Source organism: Zosterops lateralis (genome assembly GCF_965231275.1).
Source record: "Zosterops lateralis genome assembly, chromosome: 3".
NCBI lineage: Eukaryota > Metazoa > Chordata > Aves > Passeriformes > Zosteropidae > Zosterops > Zosterops lateralis.
Genome location: NC_139764.1, coordinates 1,468,390 through 1,485,658, shown reverse-complemented (window position 1 = coordinate 1,485,658; position 17,269 = coordinate 1,468,390). Strand labels below are relative to the sequence as shown.

General features: G+C 42.2%; 2 protein-coding genes across 8 annotated transcripts in view; one reads left to right on the top strand and one right to left on the bottom strand.

Moving 5' to 3' along the window:
• Window positions 1-10,765, top strand: part of CCDC88A (coiled-coil domain containing 88A) — a 62,805-nt gene extending 52,040 nt beyond the window's left edge. For 2 of the 7 annotated variants that reach the window (XM_083858140.1, XM_083858141.1), the window contains exons 27-32: window positions 845-928; window positions 1,975-2,178; window positions 2,468-2,539; window positions 3,509-3,589; window positions 4,968-5,224; window positions 6,436-7,458. In XM_083858140.1, the coding sequence (XP_083714266.1) occupies window positions 845-928; window positions 1,975-2,178; window positions 2,468-2,539; window positions 3,509-3,589; window positions 4,968-5,224; window positions 6,436-7,443 (1,706 nt within the window). In that variant the 3' untranslated portion in view covers window positions 7,444-7,458. Of the gene's footprint in view, window positions 1-844; window positions 929-1,974; window positions 2,179-2,467; window positions 2,540-3,508; window positions 3,590-4,967; window positions 5,225-6,435; window positions 7,459-10,660 lie in introns of those variants that run through there. The other 5 variants (XM_083858143.1, XM_083858146.1, XM_083858142.1 and 2 more) reach the window with 5 other exon arrangements.
• Window positions 10,766-15,456: 4,691 nt separating this feature from the next.
• Window positions 15,457-16,611, bottom strand: LOC310907722 (prolyl-tRNA synthetase associated domain-containing protein 1-like). Its single transcript, XM_083858147.1, has 2 exons — window positions 16,516-16,611; window positions 15,457-15,942 (listed from the first exon to the last, which is right to left on the bottom strand). Exons 1-2 carry the CDS (start codon window positions 16,594-16,596, stop codon window positions 15,505-15,507), a joined length of 519 nt encoding a protein of 172 aa, XP_083714273.1. The 5' UTR covers window positions 16,597-16,611; the 3' UTR covers window positions 15,457-15,504.
• Between the last annotated feature and the right edge of the window lie 658 nt (window positions 16,612-17,269).

Here is a 17,269-nt window from a genome sequence, read left to right as displayed (position 1 = left end):
TCCCCCTCTTCCCTCTTTTAAAACTATTTGTAATTTTAACTCTGTAATTCTCCTGGTAGACTTTAACTCAGTTTTCCTTGGGCCCTCCCAAAACGTTACAGTAACACTCACATTTGGATTTTCTTTTGCTGTTGTGTTTGTTTTTTTTTTTTTTTTTTTTTTTTTTCCTTTGGTGTTTTTTCAGCTAAAATATTTGCACATTTGAAACAGATCAATTTTAGTACATTACCAAAATACTGCCCACAAATTGCATTGATCATAAGGCCCTCACAGGTTTTCTGTGAGATAGTAGATGACCAAAGTAATTACTGAGCACAAAATGGAAGACTGATAATAGACTGTGTCCTCTTAGATGTGCAGGCAAAGCATTACAGAAGTAATTAAGCCCCCAAAATAACGATGGGAACATATTTTAACATAGAAATTGTACTTAGAGTTGCTTTCATTTTCAGCTTTTTTTGCTTCACATTTTTCTTTATGTTAAAAAAAAAAGTTATTTTTCACAGTAAAAATTATTAGTGGTTGATTCCTGTAATCGCCTGCAAAGAAGTTACATTTATTTTTTTAAGAGCTTCAGACTGTATTACCCTCTACACTGTAATTTTCAGTGCATTTCTGAGTTATCTATGGAAGTTTTCCTAGTGCAATTTTCCTGTTTCAGTGTACTTTCATATTTCATTATCACCCAGAAGCAGGAGAATGATAGCTTTTAGCATAGAATACCTAGCTTAAACTCAGACATTCATTTCTGTCCTTAGTTTCAACATTTAACTTCCATCTGTTCTTCTCCCTTTTTTTCTTTCATTTCCCTGTTTCCGTTTTTCCTCATGCTATGACATAAAAGTGGGTGCACTGAAAAGACTGCCCTTTTTGAGGAACAGACCGAAGGAAAAAGACAAAATGAAGGCCTTCTACCGTCGCTCCATGTGTAAGACTTTATGACAGTTCAGCTTCTTCTCAATGGCTACACTGGCTTCCGTTACTAATTTTTCACTAACCTCTCCCTGGACTGCGCTCTGTTTTTCCTCCTCTTTTGCGATGTGCAAGTCCTGCTACGGTACAAGGAGCTGGAGCTTTTTTCTTTTTACTTTTTCCCCCCACCCTTTTTTTTTTTTTTTTAAAAAAAAAACTACTTTTGGCACTGAATACTTTTATGTCTGTGCAGCTGTGCACACACACGTAGCCACACGTTGCCATGCACATGCATATAATCTATTCAGTGCCTTGTGACTGCATATATTTGTATACATAGCTGTGTATATACACATGGCCCCATGTGTATATGAATTTACAGTGCACTGTGTTAATGGAAATAGTTCTAAATGACACGTTTCATAAGCCTTTTGTTAAGAAGTCACTGTAATTTATTTTTTTTGTTTAAAGCAAGTGTAGGAGATTGTGCAAGGCTCTCTGGTGGTCTGTCACTCTGCGAGTGTTCATCAGTTCTCGTTGCCAGAATGCTGCATTGATTTCTTTTGTTTTGTTTTATTTTCTAATGAGGGGTGGACAGTTTTCTCGAGTTTGGGGAAGTAAAGGTGAATATCATCAGATGTGGTATTTTTCAGATCCTCTCTCTGTTGCTCTGTAAACCCCAGTGTCCCTGCAGTAACCTGCACTGTACAAGGATCCCGTGTCAGCGCTGGCACTCCATTGTATGAGCACCCGTGCCTGTTTTGTCCTTGCTCATCCCATTCTCTCACAGCAAGCAGCTGGCAGAGCCTCTAACAGCACCTGGCGCATGGCGATCCCTGACAAACCTGTTTTGAGCACCTCCCTGGGCTCAGGAGCCTGAGCCCCCTCCCTGCCTCCCTCCCTCTCTCCCAGCCGGTTGCATGCGGTGCCCGGGGTTTGGTTTGCTCCTGCCGGCTGCGGGCGCTTTAATGCTTAGAAAACTGTCCGAACTTTGCAATGCAAATTAACGACCGGAGCAGGTACATTGCCCACGCTGATCATTTGCTTTCATTTGCATCCCAGCCATGAATGACCTGGTGCAGTCCATGGTCCTGGCAGGAGGACAATGGACAGGTAGTTCTGAGCATCTGGAGGGTCCTGATGATATATCCACGGGTAAAAGGAGGAAGGAATTGGGAGCTATGGCCTTCTCTACTACAGCTATCAACTTTGCCACTGTCAACTCCTCCACAGGCTTCAGATCCAAGCAGTTGCTAAATAATAAAGGTATAGGTAGAAGCTTTTTTGCACCATTATATAACTGTGTAAATATTGGTTTGACTTAATGTTTTAAGTTTTACAATCTTAATAATTGAGTTGCAGTGCTAAGATAATGAACTGGTTTAATAACTGCAGTTAAAAAATATTTCAAGGTTTTTCCTACAGAATGTTTCCTAAGTAAAAATGGATTGCTTTGAAAAATATTTTAATTTTGCCCATTTTACCACTGATAAGTATTTTAATACTCTTTCCACTTTATTTTATTTTACATCTTCCTTTATGTCTCTGTGTGTAGATACTACATCCTTTGAAGATGTAAGTCCACAAGGTATTAGTGATGATTCTAGTACAGGATCAAGAGTTCATGGTAAGATGTGAGCTTTAATTAAATAAATTAAGGATATATAATGTGAATGTTAATGAATTTGTGAAAATACAGTGAATGGCATCATTGCAATGAGCATGCTCTCTCTTAATTTCATATCTCTTGAATGTATTGTATCATCTCTTCAGATTCTCCTTTCTCTCTTAACTACTACATCAGACAGATGTTCTGTATCTCTGGTAGAAAGTATTTGTGAAGTGCATCTGAACAGGATCAAAACATTTTCCCTTTCAGTGGCAAAATGTTTTAATTTCCATTTGGAGTTAATAGTAAATAAAGGACGTTAGCATTTCAGTCTTAAAAAATCAAGTCCAAATCTGGCCTGAGTTTTCATTGCATATTGTTCAGTGAACCCCAAATTTGCCATGTGCTGTATTTTATAAAATCATTACATGTTCCTTCAAGCAAAGCTTTGAAGTGAAAAACAGGCTATTAATAGAAGTAAAGTTTTAACTGTACTATAAATATTTATGATGAGTACAAGCAGCAAACATTTTTGAGGCTACTAACAGTGCATTTCCCTTGTATTCGCTTAGGAGTACAGGACTTTATCTGTGCAGATGCTCTTGCTTCTCCTGTCCATGGCATTCCAGCCCTGTGCAGGGTTCCCTGTCAGATTTGTTGTAAGTGACCTGACCACAGCAGCCTCTGCATGCCTCCATCTGAGCCCTGCTTCCCCACTGAGCAGTTTCAATTCTAAACTACACTCTTTCTTTTTTCCTCTCCTCTGTACCTCACTATTCCTGTAGTGCCCTTTTCTAAAGTGTCCTCTTGGACTGCCTGGAAATTCCTTCACTTTCTGATCTGTAAGAAACCACTTTGTTCCCATGGCCATGTTCAGCCTGGGAGGTCGTGCATGATCCTCTGAGCATTCTGTCAGCAGAATGTGAAGGTGCCATGTCCTCTGCTTAAAATGTTGTTCATCATGGTGTCTCCTGATTTTCCATTCAGCTTCCAGACCAGCCAGCCTTGATAGTGGCAGGACATCCACTAGCAATAGCAATAACAATGCTTCACTCCATGAAGTCAAAGGTATGCTGGGGGTGAATTCACATCTGTGCTTCATTTCCATTCTTTTCTCTGTAAGATCATCAGTAGAGGTTCAAAAACCCCCCACAACCAAAAATCTCCCACTGTACAGCACAGCATGGTGCTTCCTTGAGTGTTTCACAGCCTTCATTCCCCAGATTAGCAGCACAGGTATTTCTGGTTTTAATAAATATTAAAAGGGTGGTGTTAGTTTTTAAGTTACTAACTATTTTAAACCAAACCTAACTTGGATAACATTACGAAATAAGAATTCCCCCCCAAATTACTTAAAAAGCTTTTTAAGCTGAGAATTTGCTCCTTTTTTTTCCTCCAGACATCCTCCTGCACTGCGCTACTGCTTTGAGCTATGTGCTGTACAACTGCACAAAATGGCATATGTGATTCATGCTAGAAACCTTTATATTTTGGGTTTAGTAGGTTATTAGCATCCCTGGATCTATCAGTATTCTCTAAAGTTTATGTATTAAGAACCCTGATACATTTTTGTATCTCGTGGCTTTTTAGCTAGAGACTGTGCAGATTGTTGTACAGACTAGACTAGAGCACTGCCAGCTCAAGACTTCAGTTAATATTCGTGGCTTGCATCTCTTAAATGGTGTTTGGAAATTCAGGAATGAATGCCAGCTGAATATTTCTGATAGTTTATTTTGTACCTGTTAGATTGCTTCCTTCACTAAAAGATCCCTTGAGGTTCTCCTCACACCACTGTCTGTACAGGATTAGGCATTTCCTCCGTAAACAGTTTATCTTGGTTCAAACTTAATTTCATTTCTTAGGAGTGACATGAAGCTGGAAATACTTGATTATCCATCAGTATTTTTAAAGCAATTCATAGTTATTGACAAATAATATGATCTGGTGTTGTGGAATTTATTTTGCATCTAACACCCTGTGCTTCCTTCAGGTCCCAGTTGTAACAAACTAGGAGTAACACCAGGAATTGTTGGAGAAGCAGCATTCCTGAGTAGTTATTGTTGGAGAAAATATTTTATTTCCACTCAATCCTTTGTATTTCCTTTAACATTAAATGACCCTGTGCCTCTCAGTGATGCTGAAAAAAAGTGGAGATGTCTCTCTTTAGCCTCTTGGAATATAATATTCTGTAGGTGGAGGCCCAGATTATAAGTGAAAGGTAGTTTTTATTTTTAAAAAATCATGCCATGGTTGAAGAGCTGCAAAAGGTAAGTCAGGGGAGTGCAGTTTTACAGAGTAAAAGATAATAACTGGACTTTTTTTAGTCTGTTAAATAGAATGAGTGTTAACCAAATCTGGTAACGTTCCAGATTGAGGTGGGGTTATACCTGTGTACAGCTTTCTGGTGTATTTCTAATGGAAACCTTACTGCCTTGCCCCCCCAAAGCAGGTGCAGTGAACAGCCAGAGCAGGCCCCAGAGCCACAGCAGTGGGGAGTTCAGCCTGCTCCACGAGCACGAGGCCTGGTCCAGCAGCAGCAGCAGCCCCATCCAGTACCTGAAGGGCCACACCAGGTCCAGCCCTGTGCTCCAGCACAGGATGCCCGAGAGTCGTGGCAAACGCACCAAAACGGGCTCCCCTGGCAGTGAGGTTGTCACCCTGCAGCAGTTCCTGGAAGAAAGCAACAAGTGTAACTCAAGTGAGGTCAGTTTAAGAGTATTTAACTGTGCACTGTCCCATCTGTGGGCTCAGAATTAATGCAAGGCACAGTGAGTAGAATTCTTTAAAGATTTCCTGGTCACACCGTTGGTCACACCTGCATTGAGAGGTTACAGGCACTGTCTCCTCATGCACTGTCCAGTTCCACCAGCAGGAAATCTGTGCAATTTTGCAGCCTGACCCTCTGTGGTCCCTGGGTTGGTAGGAAAGTCAGCCTGTACTGACAAAGCTGTCTGGTGTGTGGGACACCAGGGCTCAGTGTGGGTTCACTCTTCTTATTCCAGTCCAGCAGCAGCTGCTGTCACATCTGTCCTGCATCAACAGCAAGGAAGACATTTGATTTCATTCCCTGAGGAGACTCTTGTCTGCTTCAGTTTCATCTTAACAGTACTGGGAAACAAAACATGACCTTGGAGCTTATTGAAATCTGAGAGGACTAAGATGAAGGGAATGTTTCTGTAAATCAGTGACAGTTTCTTAGAAGCCCCAAATCACCTCATGTTTACTGGTATTCCGGGTTCTGCATCCCTTGTTCTTGAGCAGATCTGCCCAAACTCCTGTGGGATATCCCACTGTAGGATAAAGCCAGCCAGTCACTGTGATTGGGACCTCTCACAAGTGAGGATCCAGGGTTGTCTGGGGCAGGTGAGACGGATCTGGAGAAGATTCTGCATTTTTGGGTTAGATGCTTAAAATGGCTCTCAGCCATGGTCTCCCTGAGAAGGATTTTTGGGGTTTAAGCACTAGACAGTACTCTTCTGGCAATATGAAATAAAAAACCCCACCTAAGTCATCAAGCCAGATTCACTGTTGTTCACAAATCCCAGAATCCCTTTCATAGCCTCACAGACCCATTCTGGATAGAAGGATATTCAAGGGATTTCTTTCCAGTCTTCTGCCAGAGCATTTCCCTAGTGCCTTTAGCTTAATTCTTCCCAATTGTCTCTGGTACTGTTTTGAAAACAACTGCAATCTTTCTTCACTGAGTCTGAATATTATTCACCTAAACTCTTTTTTTGTAAACTGTACAGAAAACTCTTAAGTATGAATCATAAATGTTTAATATTGCATTGAGAGCCAAGAAATTTAAAAAAACCCCAAATCTTAGTAGAACTGTTCTTCATTTATGTCCACCAAAATTGCTTAAGAAAAGGTAAAAATTGCAACTTAGAAACTTAGGTTCTGTGACTTTACAGATGAAATCTGCGAGTGAAGAGAACCTTTTAGATGAAGTGATGAGAAGCTTGTCTGAGTCTGCAGAGCTGGCAGGGAGGGAGAAGCTCCGAAAGCAGCCAGCGGCTGGCTGTGGGATTGTGAGATCCCTGAGCGTCAGAAATACAGTTGATTTCTCAGATGGACGATCCCTTAAACCAGAGCAGCTGGTAAGGCCCAGTCTCCGGAAGTCTGAAGATCTCTACTTCAGTAGCTCTCCAATCAAATTCACCCCTGGCGCCCAGGGGAAGGCCCGGTCCGTGAAGGAAAAGATCCAAGCAACTGTGACCCAGCGACAATCCAGGGACTCCAACCCCTACGCCACCTTACCTCGTGCCAGCAGCGTGATTTCTACGGCAGAAGGAACCACCCGAAGGACAAGCATCCACGATTTTTTGTCTAAGGACAGTAGACCGCCTGTGTCTGTGGATGTGGCCCCAGCTGACAGGAGTGCTCCACCCAGCTCCAGTGAGTACTCGGCACTCCGAGTGTCCTCTCCTTGTGTTCACTGTGTGCCTGGCAGGGGGGAGCGTGGCCCGCAGGGCGAGGCAGCTCTCTCACTCACACCACAGCATTTAGGAGGGAACTCTGAGCTTCCCAAGCCTTCCAGGATGGAGAGGCCAGGTTGTTGTGAGAGGACTTTGCCGAGCACAGGTGTGTTCTGGGATAAAGCCAGCGGATCTGGGAATGGCAGCGCAGGCTCCTTTGCTGCGCCCCAGCCGTTTTTATCCCTCAACACCGAGTTAGTCAGCAATATCAGTGGATTGCCCCCAAGATCCACATCCAAAGCAGCTGATCAGGCAAACGTCTCGGCGTTTAGGTCAGTGCCGAGGAGCCAGGAACAGCCTTGTGCCGCTCCAAAGGCTCAGGGTGACCCACAGGAAGCTCTGACCAGGGACCCTGTCCCTGCCTCTGGCGCTGGCGAGGCCCAGTCCCCGCTGCTGGTCTCAGAAGATAACCAGACCCTGTGGTATGAGTATGGCTGTGTATGAAAGAAAGTTGTGTTATTAAATATATATGTCTAACATGCCATAGAGGTGTTCTCCACATGTCCACCGGATGACAGAGAAAACGTCCCTCCAATGAAGGAGTCATTCCTGGTTTATCCGCAGGGTGGTTGTTCCCTGCGAATGGCAGCTGTGGACTGTGGCATGTTTGAATGTGGAATTGTAACCCCACCAAAGCCTGCATGAAACATTAATTGCACTGTGTATATTTTGCATGCTTTATAATACAAGTTCTATTTTTATTTGTCACGCATTGCAAATACTTTGGTGTTTTCCTGTTGGTTATTGCTGCATGTTAAACCGAGCGCATGCCCAGAACGGCACAGGGAACAGCATTCCTGGGATAAGGACAGCACTGGCAGTGGTGCTCCAGCTCTCAGGGCTATCAGTAATACACTGATCATCTACTTGGAAGGAAAAAACTTTTTTTTTCCTCTTCCTTCAAAAATGAGGTGCTAATGGAAAGAAGCATTTGGGGAGATCTCAGTACCTTCCTACCCTTTTCATTTATGCTGTGTCACAGCATAAATGCACGAGGAACAAGTGCCCAATAATCCAAATAATTCAGTGCCTCTGGTTTGCACAGTAAATATTAATTACTGTCCATACTGGGTAATAAACACACAGACCATTCATAATCCTAAACAGAAATGATAATTCTCACAAAGAGGTGATAAATAGTGCCATGATACACAGCACTTGTCATGAAAAAATGACCTTTTCCACCTTTTCCCTTTGGTCTGCTTTGTCTTTCCAGTCATGAGTGTAACTCTGGTGAAGTGTTTGGTTTTATCAGGGGTCAAATAACAGGCTCCTTGTGATGTATAGGAATAAAAAACTGTCTGGTGTATGGAGTATGGTGGAAATTCATTTTTTCTTGTCAATGGAAGTACCAATTATATGATAGAAAACGAATGGTGCAACAAAATAACAGAAAATGTTAAATTAACACAGTTAAATAAAAGAAGAAAAGATAAAGTTGCTCGCAAGGTTACGGGAGAATATGAATATTTCAGCAAATAAATTCCTTAAATTCCAGGAGAGCAGCTAAAGAGAAATGTTGAAAAGTAATTACTTAATGTGACACTGTTTCTGCACATGCTTGAAACTTCTCAATGGTAAATTTAAACAGTTTAAAATTGTATCAGATTTAAGCTATAATTACACAAGGCTTTAGACATGAGCACTTCTTTGCAAGAAGACATTGATTATGCCAGTTGTGGGAGCTAAAATATGTCATAAAAAATTTAAATGACAGTATAGCTAGAAGGAAAATAATAAAAATCGAAAATAAATATTGAAAACAACAAAGGTCAGTTTTGTATAATTGCACTTATTCTGCCAGCAGTTTTGTGGCACAGAACCAGTGTGTGGGCTGAACTTTTAATTCCTTAGTGCTTAATTAGGGAGGTGCACTGAATCCATAGTTCCCCAAGGAAGAGCAGCAGACATCCCATGTGGCAGTCTGGAACGGCTCTGTTGTATATGGGATGGGAAGCCCCGCATTTCAGGAGCAAGGGGAGGATACTGAATGTCTGTGGAGAACAAAATGGCTGTTTGAGGATGTGACACAGGGCTGCCCCAGGTCTGCACCACTCGTTGTTATTGTGCTGATAAATCTCTCACTTCTCCCAGTCAGTTATTGCTGTGTTCCCTCTGGAACTATCTCAGCAGCAAAAGAATGAGAAATCTGAGATACATAATCTTAATTTCACACACATTTACTCTCACAGAGCGAGACCAGTGTTCTAGGCTTTGGTCATGACATTTGACTTCAGTTCATCTGTAGTTGTGTTGGAGGTGAAGAGTGCTGGTATCCCAAGCAATGTGTGTACAAGGCATTTTGCAAGTTATGTAAGGAATTGCAATACTAGCTCTGAGGCTCTGAAAGCCCTTAATACAAACTCATTCTGTGCTGCCAGGGTTTTCTTCCCTGTGCCCTGCAGAGACACTGGTTAGAACAAGGTGTGTAGCTGCTTTAGGTGAACTCTGGCTGCAGAAGTCTTGGGTGTGCTGTCACCTCCTCCTCTTGTTTAGGTCCTTAAACAGTCACACCTACAAAAACTTCCACTATTGTCCCCTGCTTCCCTGTTAAACTCCAAGGGCTTCAGAATAGCCAAGTATGAGTCTCCTGAAGCACTAGTGTCTCCAGTCTGCTGGAGTTGGAGACTAACCTTGTCCAGCTCAAGCCACTCCGCACTGATGTGTAAATTTGCAATGAACTGCATTTCAGTTCTGAGGAGAACAACTTGTTTTGCTCCACTGAGTTCAGCAGGAGCAGAAGTGTTCTGCAAGAGAGTGTTTAATGGCTCTGAATAATTATTTATCAATGTTTGTTTATTACATATGAAAGAAAGAAAGTGTTGTCATGGACAGAAGGTTGTTTTTTTTGGGTTTTTTTTTTTTTTTGGCACTCTCTGGTCTTAGGCAAGACGTTTGCGGATGTCTGTCTATGTTCAAACAGTGGAAGGTTCCATGGAATTCTTTCCATTCCCAATCCCTGTTGCTCCTCAGCCACATGCATGGCAGGCTGTGAAACACATGGAGCCCTTGCTTATTCCTTGGTTCCTGCTGCCTTGGACAGTGCTAAGTTTGGACTTTGCATGATACTGATAAACACTAAATATGTGGCTGCTGCCCAGAAAGGTTTTGTTGTTCAGGCTCAGCTGTTTGCTCACAGTGGAGGTTTGCCTGGTTCAGAGTTTGCCTGGCTCAGGGTTTGCTTGATGCTTTGCTTTCAGTGACTGGTGAACTCAGATGCTGCATTTTGCATGTTCAAGCTGTCGCATGCGAAGACAGTGTTGTGGAACTGAATATGAACGTTTCTCTCAGTGTGCAGCAGGTCAAAATACAATGAAGGAAATTCTCTGCTAGAATCAGTTAGCTGTAATTGCACCTTTTTCTTTCCATTCATGCAGAAATGTAGGGTTGGTGTTGCTAAAGGTGACATACCTGACTGTGCCTTTAGGAATAACACCTGGCTGTTGTAAATGCTGAGATGAATGTCAGTGAGTGTAGCTGAGCAGGCATTTGCAGTGAGTTTCTTCTGTCCCTCTCCTCTGTCCTGTCCTCTTAAAAACAACCGAAGTGTTTATGTATCCTTTTGCTCTCCTAATGAGTAGAATGTGTTTTAATGCATGAAGGGTTTTTTTTTCATGTCCTGATAAACACAATGAATAACATGAAATGCTTTTCTCTGCAGATGTGGAAGCTATCCCAGAAAGCAGAAATTCAAAAAGCAGGTCTAGGGAGCAACAAAGCTCCTAATTCTATTACCCACTACCCGAGCTGTGGGCCAAGTGGTGAGTTTCCTGCCCAACCTGTAAATGAGATGAATTTCATTTACAACAAACTAACAGCATTCCATCTCAGCCCCAGAGCACATTGCATTAACCAGATGTAAATCCTGCTTGCTTACCCGGCTTCTCTCGCGCTCACTCAGTAGGCCAGGGCCGGTGGCTCTGCAGAGCTTCTTCCAGAGGCAGGGAACAGCCTTTTGCCTGTAAAGATGATTTAATTTTTCAATCTTCTAAAGAAGAAAGTACAGAGAAATGCTGTTAAGAAATAACACTGAAGTCAGTTTTTAGATAGGTAAATTTGAAAGAACAGCTGAACAAAACTCAGAGTATTCAGTACCCCACAGAATCTGCTTTTTTATGTAGCTTGGTTTTGGTGTTCTGTCCTCTTCTCGACTTCCCTGAGCCCCTTTGGTGCATGCTGTTAGTGCTGTTAGTGACTGAACTCTGTGTGTTGTGCCTCTACACCTGCAGCTTTTTCTTACGTTCTTTTCTCTTTCTGCCTTTCAACTGAACACAGAGAGAAAAGTGTCCTTCAGTATCTCAGTGTGAAGCCTTTATATCTGAAGTAACAAGACAGCGGCTGTAGGAATCATTAATAAAAATTAAGGGAATTTTTTACATTCTTCGTGACTAGAGCAGGCAAGAAATAAAAACCTACCTACCTACCTTCCTTCCTTGAATCAAGGAGCTCTACTGGAGTCTACTGCCGAAAATGTGTAGATGGTCTTAGGAATTATTGCACATTGCACTGTTAAGATCTACTGAATAAAGGACAGTTCTCATCTCTCTAAGGACCAAGGATTTTAAGGTCTCAAGAATTACTCCCGGGGAAAAAAAAACAAAACTTCTTTCATCTTCTGTTTTTGAAATTAGCCACTGATTTGCTTAAGCTTCTGCTAATAATTAGCCCAAAACCCCCAAAACTAGCAGTTTCTGTTTACGTCTGTAAATCTAAAGGAAATGCTGTAGAGTTTTGTTGAAATGGACTGTATATACAGATACAAAAACCTCACAGCTACTGGCACTTCACTGCCTTATTTGGTTAGCATAATCTGCATGAAATTGCTCTTAAGAAAGTTTATGCTGATTTTTGTTGCATACTGCAAGAGAAAATTATGTTTACATCCATGGAAAAGCTTGGTAACGAACAGAAGTGGGAGTCATGGGATAATGGTATTATAGAGACACTGTTTGTCCTTTGTTTTTTTCACATTCCCGAGTTACTCTGCATATGTATGTTCAGATGTTTCTGACAGGAGATTGTCGATTGTCGACTATGGTTTTCCTATAACCTTTATTTTAATATAAGGCTGTTTTTCACAAATGCCATTTCCAGGATAAGACTGTCTCATGATGTTTGTGTATTGACTAATTTTTTTTTTTTTTTACTGTTTGTCTTTTGACATGAGCTGCTTGTGGCTTAGGAGGTTTCTTGATGGCAAAAAGAAATGTAAATAATGTCATATGCATTTTACAATCAGTTCCCTCTAAGGATATCTTTTACTAGATACATTTTGTTCATTATTGATTTATATTAAAGTCAGCAAATGTTATTGGTACATTTGGTGGTTGCATATATTTGTCTGGAAAGATTTACAGCAAGCTCAGAGGAAGTGGACAGGAACTGAGACCCAGAACGAGATGTTCTATTTTATTAAAGCCAGTAAGCACATTCCTGTTCCTCGTGTAAAGGGTTGAGTTCCCTTTGTCTCCTCAGAGTGTCCAACAGGCAGGGGCATAATGTTCTGCAGCTTCCTCAGGTGAGCCCCACCGTGGAAGGCAATTCAACAGATTCAAAAGCTTGAAATCTTGTCAAAAGGGGGGAAAAAGAAGCATGCACAATAAGCTTTAGAAAGGGAAAATTTCTGTTTGTTTTCTTTAAAATTAATTTCTTCTGAAAAAATTTTTGTGATAAAATGGGCTAAAAGATCTGTAAGGGCATAGTGGGTATGACAGACAATTCAGATGCCATAAAGATTAGGAAATTCTCTCTGAACTCTGACAGCGTGTTCAAGCTCATTTCAGGGCCTGTGCCTAGGTTCTCCTCACTCTCTGCTGACAGAGGACTGATGCAGCTCAAACTCCCTAACCAGAACCATTTGTCACATTACTGTTACAGAAAGATGCATGGCTTGAACCAAGAGATTGAAACTGCAGTGCCAAATGCTGCCCATGCTGCCGGGATCCGAGCGGGTGGCCGTGTCTGGGACACTCCCACTGTGACTGTCACAACTCTGGCATGCACTCCCTTGTGTGGAGCACTGCTGGGCACACATGACTGCCCTCTCCACACCTGGATGTGTCCTTTCCACCACACAGGGATCCCCTCCCATTCCACTGACCAGCTCAGCTCTTCTCAAGTTGTCCGCTTTGCTTTGCAGAGAAGTTCCATGGCACTTGAGCAGTCGCGTGGCTCTCTGTGCTCTGCTGATTCCCCTCTTCTTCTTCTTCTTCTTCTTCCTTTCTTAATCTTCCCAGTCTGTGCCCTTGAAGGGAAATAAAAAAGCAAATTTAACTTGGGAGCAGCTTCACAGTTCCTGGTACTCCCAGTGCCAGGGATGCACACGGCAGCTGTGGGACTGTGTACACAGGAGCACATACACCCCCTTTGTACCACAGGAATCCCAAACCCTGCACTGCCAGTTCCAGGTGACAAAGGAGGTTCTCATGCCATACAATGTGTATTTTTTTTTACTTTTCTGATACTCTCTGAGGATTTAGTAACATTCCCAACACCTATGATTATTATTATTTCTAAATTTTATCCAGGACATGATGCAGCCTAACAAAGGAGCTCATGTGTGATTTTTAGGGGTAAGCTGATGATGTATATGTAAATAATGCTTTGATATTAATAAAACTGCCTTAAAGGAATGTACCAAGGTGTGAACCAGAACTTTAAAAGCTCTTATTTAAAACTGTAATTTCCTTTACATGCTAATTTTTTTAATGTTTGCCATTGTATACATTTATTAATGATGTTATTAAAATGCCAAACCAAATAATTTTTATTCTTACTTTGTGTGTGTATATTTATATACACTTTTTCTGGAAACTGATGTTACTGGAAGGGTGTTGGTGTTGTGGTGATGTGTGCAGTGAGTATTTCTTCTGGAAAGAAACTGATAAAACTGTAGCAGATTTTTTTCTGGACCATGTGTAGTTTGTTTTGTGTCATTTGTGTAGAGCTGGGTAGCTTTTAACTGTACACTGTTTTGATACTATTATAAAAAAAAAAAAAAAGACACTGATTTCCTAAGTAAATACAAAAAGAAATCATTCTAGATTTGCCAAATGTAGTATTTGAAGCCTGGTAGTTATTTTTGCTGAGACGAGTCTCAGGATCTCTTCTGAGGATGAAGTTAGTCACACTTCAGGCAGTGCAGATTCCAGGATTGTACACGTCCTTCAAACAATTTGTCACATTTAAAACATTCCAGATTTAAAAACCTCGGCAAATCAAATCTAATACTCTTTTTTTAAAGAGATAATGGGATTTTGGGGTACCACAAAGAAAAACTTAAAGGGGGAGGGAGAGTGAGTAGCAGAGAGAGTGCAAGGTAAATATTACTTTTAAAGACACATCCTGATGTATCGATGTGGAGCTAATTTAGTAGTGCATTTTTCAAGCCAGAGCTCATTCATCAACCCAGCACTCCTAAAATACCAGATGTTCCCTTCAGCCTAAAAAACACATGCATCTGGGCATCTCTCTAGTGACTCTTCCTACAGCTGCAGCATTTTTTGGTCACTTCTTTCCCACTGGCCATGACTCCCAGCATAGATGGGCTTGGTTTGTGTCTGTCAAAGATGGAGAACTGAAACTGCTGGATGGTGAAGGGTCCTGTCACAGAGAGCTCTGAGAACAGATGCCAGATCATTCCAGATGAAGGAAAACATCATAAGGCTGTGAGTGAAGGAACTTGACTTACTGGAGATGATTTTTCATACTCAGTTAATAGTAACTGTTCATTCACCCAAATCTCAAATCCTTTTACATGTTTTTAATTCATGCTTCTGTAGTTTTGGTTTCAGTTCATCCCCGCCTGTGCTGATGCTCTTGCCCTGGAGGCATTGTTTGTACTGACATTTTCCTTGAGCTGCATCCAAAAGCCTTCACATTCCATCCCTCACTCACTGCTCCCCTGGCTTTGGGTTTTGGGAGGTGCTTGTTGCCATGGGATGTTTAGTGGACTCGAGGGAGTTTCTGCTGCTTCTGTGTTCAGCACCCCATGACTAAAAAGTGACAATCAAATGCATTTCCTGTAGTGTAGGTGAGTTGGTTTTTTAGGTAAAAAGAATAAAAAGAAAGCAATGTGTAATAGGGCATCAGTGGGTGCAGGAACAGTCACTCTGTCCTCGGGGTATTGACAAGTGTTCTATAACTTGGAATTTGTTCTTTACTAGTGATGTCAAGTCTAAACTTTGAAGGCCAGTCCCATGCCTGGAAAATTCTAGTTTTATCCATTTACTGATAAAGACTATAATAGTGTTTAAATAATGCCTTTTCTACTTACTAGCTATTCTGTGGTAGATTGCAAAATGTCTTTTTAAGAACACTGTTAAACTTCTAATAACTGAAAGGCAGTATTTTTTTTTTCTCACCAGATTATACAATACAAACTTACATCATTGAAACAAATGAAAAAGGAGTAAGCCATTTTTTTTCAGGTTTTATTTGTAATGAGATTTTTCACCAGTTTTGCTCTACAAAATTTTTGAGTAGTAGTAGAAAAATGAACTTCCTCTACTTGATGTCTTCATCAAAGTGCACAATGATGAGATCGTGGCCTGTTGATCTCACAAACTTCAGGAAGTCGTCGGGGCTTAAGCCCATGGTTGCAGAATTTGTCATTGGATGAAAATAGACCTTTTTGTGGCCCCCTTCGAGCAAGGCAGCGTCCAGCACCAGCCTCACGTCCCCCTGGTCACAGAAGAGGGCAAGTGGCGTGGCACAGCCCTGGCCCACTCTGAGCTTTTCCAGCATGGCGTTTTCATCAGCAAATCTTAGGTTTCCACTTCCAGTGCCCAGTTTTTTACCAAGTTCGTTTAAATTAACCTGCCTGTTGTGCAGGACAGTCACCAGCCAGAACCCTTTCTTCTTTCTGTCTTTAAGAAACAGGTTTTTAGTGTGACCTCCTTTCATGTGTTGGACGTGGGGCATCATTTCTTCAACAGTGAACACCTGGAAAACAGCACCAGTGCGGTGTTAGACTCTGTATCCCACTAGACTCCGAGCCGGGTGCTGACACTACCTTTGTTAAATATTTAGAAAATACTGAATGTTCTACTCGGCCTAAAAACTGTACCCTTTTATGAAGGAATTTTAACAGAACACGAATAAAATGTGATGAACTGCTCTGGCACACTTTCAGAATCGTTTCTGTCTCGTGTGTGCAGCAATGTCTCGCTTTAAAGGCACCGCTGGGAGCGCTCCCGTCTGTGACTCCACACACTCGACGTGGCTTGTAACTGGCAGCGAGTAAAAGTTTGGAAAGCATCTTGGGTGCCGCCGACTTCAGGTAAAAGTGGGTGAGCCGCTTCTCAGACTACGCGGGAAAAGGGGGTGGATCTGGAGGCAGAGGCAGAGTCAAAGCGACCAAAAAACGCCCCCAAATATTCTGCCTGGCCCTGCGAGAACTTCCACATTGATACTTCTGCTAAAACCCCGCGCACAGGAGCCCATCCCGCCCTGACCCCGCTGTGCCCCGCTGGCGAGGCGGGGGTTTATTCCCGGATTTTCGGGAGGCTGCCGTACCTGGGGGTGCTCGGCGGTGACGGTGGCGATGCCCAGGTCCCGCAGCCGCTGATCCAGCGCCTCCCGCAGCTCCACCGCCATCGCGGCCCGTCCCGCCCCGCCCCCGCCAGGCCGGGCCCGCCCCCGGGCAGCGCCCTGCCACAGGGGAGGGGTAAAGCCACTGAACTTGCGCTCCTTTCTGCTACGGGACAACGCCCCACGGTTTAGACCGTGGATATAAAATGTCTCCATCCCACCTGAGCCTCCTCTCCCGCACAGTTCGATACATTTCCACTTTTTCCTTAAAGCGATTTCCTTCTCGAATAGTGACATTAATGGATCGCTTCGACACATTCCGTGTGAACTATATTTGGTTCAAACGTTGGTTTCAAAAAGGTATTTGTCTCTATTTAACCTATTGATTCTTTTGCACATGTCCTTATTCTAATTCCAGATTTTGGCATCTTCCTTATTTACAGTTTTGCTGAAAACGCTGCTAGATAAGAAAGTTATGAAAAATTCAAATCAAAAAAGAAAATCAAAATACCTGATACACCCTAAAACCAAAAACTGCATCATTTGTATTTTTTAAAAGGCAACCAATAATAATCAGGAATTGCAACTAAGGGACAAAGCCAAGCATTAATGGCCACACAATTGGAAAATATTTCTACGACCCAAACCATCACCCTGACTTATGACATCAGTAATTATTTGTTTTAAGTTTGCCCTTCAGGAAAACGGGCAGTCTGTAACAGGCTTTAAATTAAAACAC